This window comes from Limulus polyphemus, unplaced genomic scaffold (genome assembly GCF_000517525.1).
Source record: "Limulus polyphemus unplaced genomic scaffold, Limulus_polyphemus-2.1.2 Scaffold416, whole genome shotgun sequence".
NCBI classification, from domain to species: domain Eukaryota; kingdom Metazoa; phylum Arthropoda; class Merostomata; order Xiphosura; family Limulidae; genus Limulus; species Limulus polyphemus.
The window spans coordinates 497,161-499,277 of NW_013666026.1; the positions used below are offsets into that span (position 1 = coordinate 497,161).

Sequence of the window (2,117 nt, forward strand, 5' to 3'; positions counted from 1 at the left end):
AAGGAAAAATAAACGAAACAAGGCATTAATATGTAATTTTTTCAAGTTGACAGGTGCTTTATAAAACAGACATTTTTGAGCATCAACATACAAGCCTGACCTTTAATTTACAGCAACATTTTAAACTTAAATTGACTTTTACATTTACCATAGTAGTAGCTATAGATCTAAGAATTTATTTCATAATATGTGTTTTAGTGTTCGTGTTATACATGTCATATTATATACAAATTTCATTACCGAAATTAACTGGTTTCAATACTAGCAACTTAAGCTGTCGGTTAGCAGCTAACATTGCGTCAATACTTTGCTTCACCCTTTTTTCAGGCTATGGTTATGTAACAGAAAAGAGTAATTTAACATTTTTTGTACTGATTCAACGAGCAACAATAAAACACAACCGATATGCTGATAGTTTTTAATTGTTGTGCACACTGTAAAACGGTAAAAAAAAAACAATTCTTACTTATTTTTTTTTGTAAACTGCTAACAAGAGTCAACGTTTTATAGAAGAGGAAAGTCCATTCTCTCCTCCTAAATAGTCCCCAGGTTGGTCAACGGAAAACTTACGTACTTAAATTGCTAAAATTCGGGGTTCGATTCTCCATGGTGGACAAAACATAGATAGTCTATTGGTAGCTTTGCACTAAATCAAACTAAAACTATCCTCCTAAATAAAAAAGGCAGCAGGTGGTCCTTTATATCTACTTCATGTTTCATGTGCTGTTTTTGTAGAAAAGGCTCCAATATTTTACAACAACGTAAATATGAAATGCAGTAAAAATAACATTTAGAATAATAATTTCATATGAACGTCACACACGTGAAAGAAATTATAAGCAGACACACTACACAAGTGAAAAAAAGATATTTATTGTATACTAGCAATGTTATATAATGAAATATGGAACTGACGTTTCTTCAACAATATTTCAGTCTTATATACAAAAGCTGCAGATGGTTCGTCCGCTTGTATTGATTTTGTGAAGAGACCTAGTTAAAAAAAAATCTCTCGTAAATACATTTTCTTCTGCAGTAAATATATAATTGTATTTTTTCATATTCAATCAATCTAGATGTATGTTAAACATATATGCAATTTTAATCACAGTATTAACCATCTTATTATTAGCTGTTCTACTACTTTTGAACAATAACTATAAGATATTTTGTAGTCCTTCTATGTACAAAATAGATAAGATTTTCCGTGAAAAGTGATTATATTATGTATAAGTCAAAAGTAAAGTCACTTGAATATGAGAAAATAAAGAATCGATATGCTTTGAAAATTATAAATGTTTAGTTCAGAGCAAAACCATACTGGTATATCTGCTGTATCCACCACGACTAATCGAACCTAGAATTTTAGTGTTGTAAGACCGTAAGCTGACATCTCCCCAACTGAGGGACGAAAGTTTTGTATGAGAAATTATTTATATTACAATATTTTATCAAGGAATTCGTATGTCGTGTCTCACCTAACTCACTTTCCTTCTTAAACAATGTACATGTTGGTTTTAATGCCAGCCATAGCCGCCACCATAACCTCCATATCCGCCGTAGCCACCAAGTCCACCTCCGTAGCCACCATATCCACCTCCGTGTCCGCCATATCCGCCGTAACCACCAAGTCCACCTCCGTAGCCACCATATCCACCTCCGTATCCGCCATATCCGCCGTAGCCACCAAGTCCACCTCCGTAGCCACCATATCCACCTCCGTGTCCGCCATATCCGCCGTAACCACCAAGTCCACCTCCGTAGCCGCCATAGCCACCTAGGCCACCTCCGTAGCCTCCATAACCACCACCGTATCCTCCATAACCAAGGTAACCAGCCATGACATTGGCAACAGCCACCAGAAGCAGCATACCGGCGAACTACGAAAAATATAGTTGTATTATTGGTAATTATCTAGAATAGCCCTAAAAGTAACCACATTTTCAATATAATTTTATCTTGAATGTTATAAGTACATGAAAGATGTTTTTGAAAACTTCAATAAACTGAATTATCAATTAAAAGTTCAGAAACATGACTTTCATTAGACTTTCTTTTTCATATCTATCAGTTTTCTTGTATGAAAGAATCATTTGATATTATTTGTACATTACAGA

At 34.4% G+C, this 2,117-nt stretch overlaps 1 protein-coding gene across 1 annotated transcript in view; it reads right to left on the reverse strand.

Moving 5' to 3' along the window:
* Positions 1-882: 882 nt before the first annotated feature.
* The window catches only part of LOC106458098 (glycine-rich cell wall structural protein-like), a 2,059-nt gene continuing 824 nt past the window's right edge, over positions 883-2,117 (reverse strand). Inside the window, exons 2-3 of the mRNA XM_013917553.2 lie at positions 1,479-1,880; positions 883-993 (exon numbers count right to left, since the gene is read on the reverse strand). Of these exons, the coding sequence (XP_013773007.2) occupies positions 1,518-1,880 (363 nt within the window). The 3' untranslated portion in view covers positions 883-993; positions 1,479-1,517. The remainder of the gene's footprint in view (positions 994-1,478; positions 1,881-2,117) is intronic.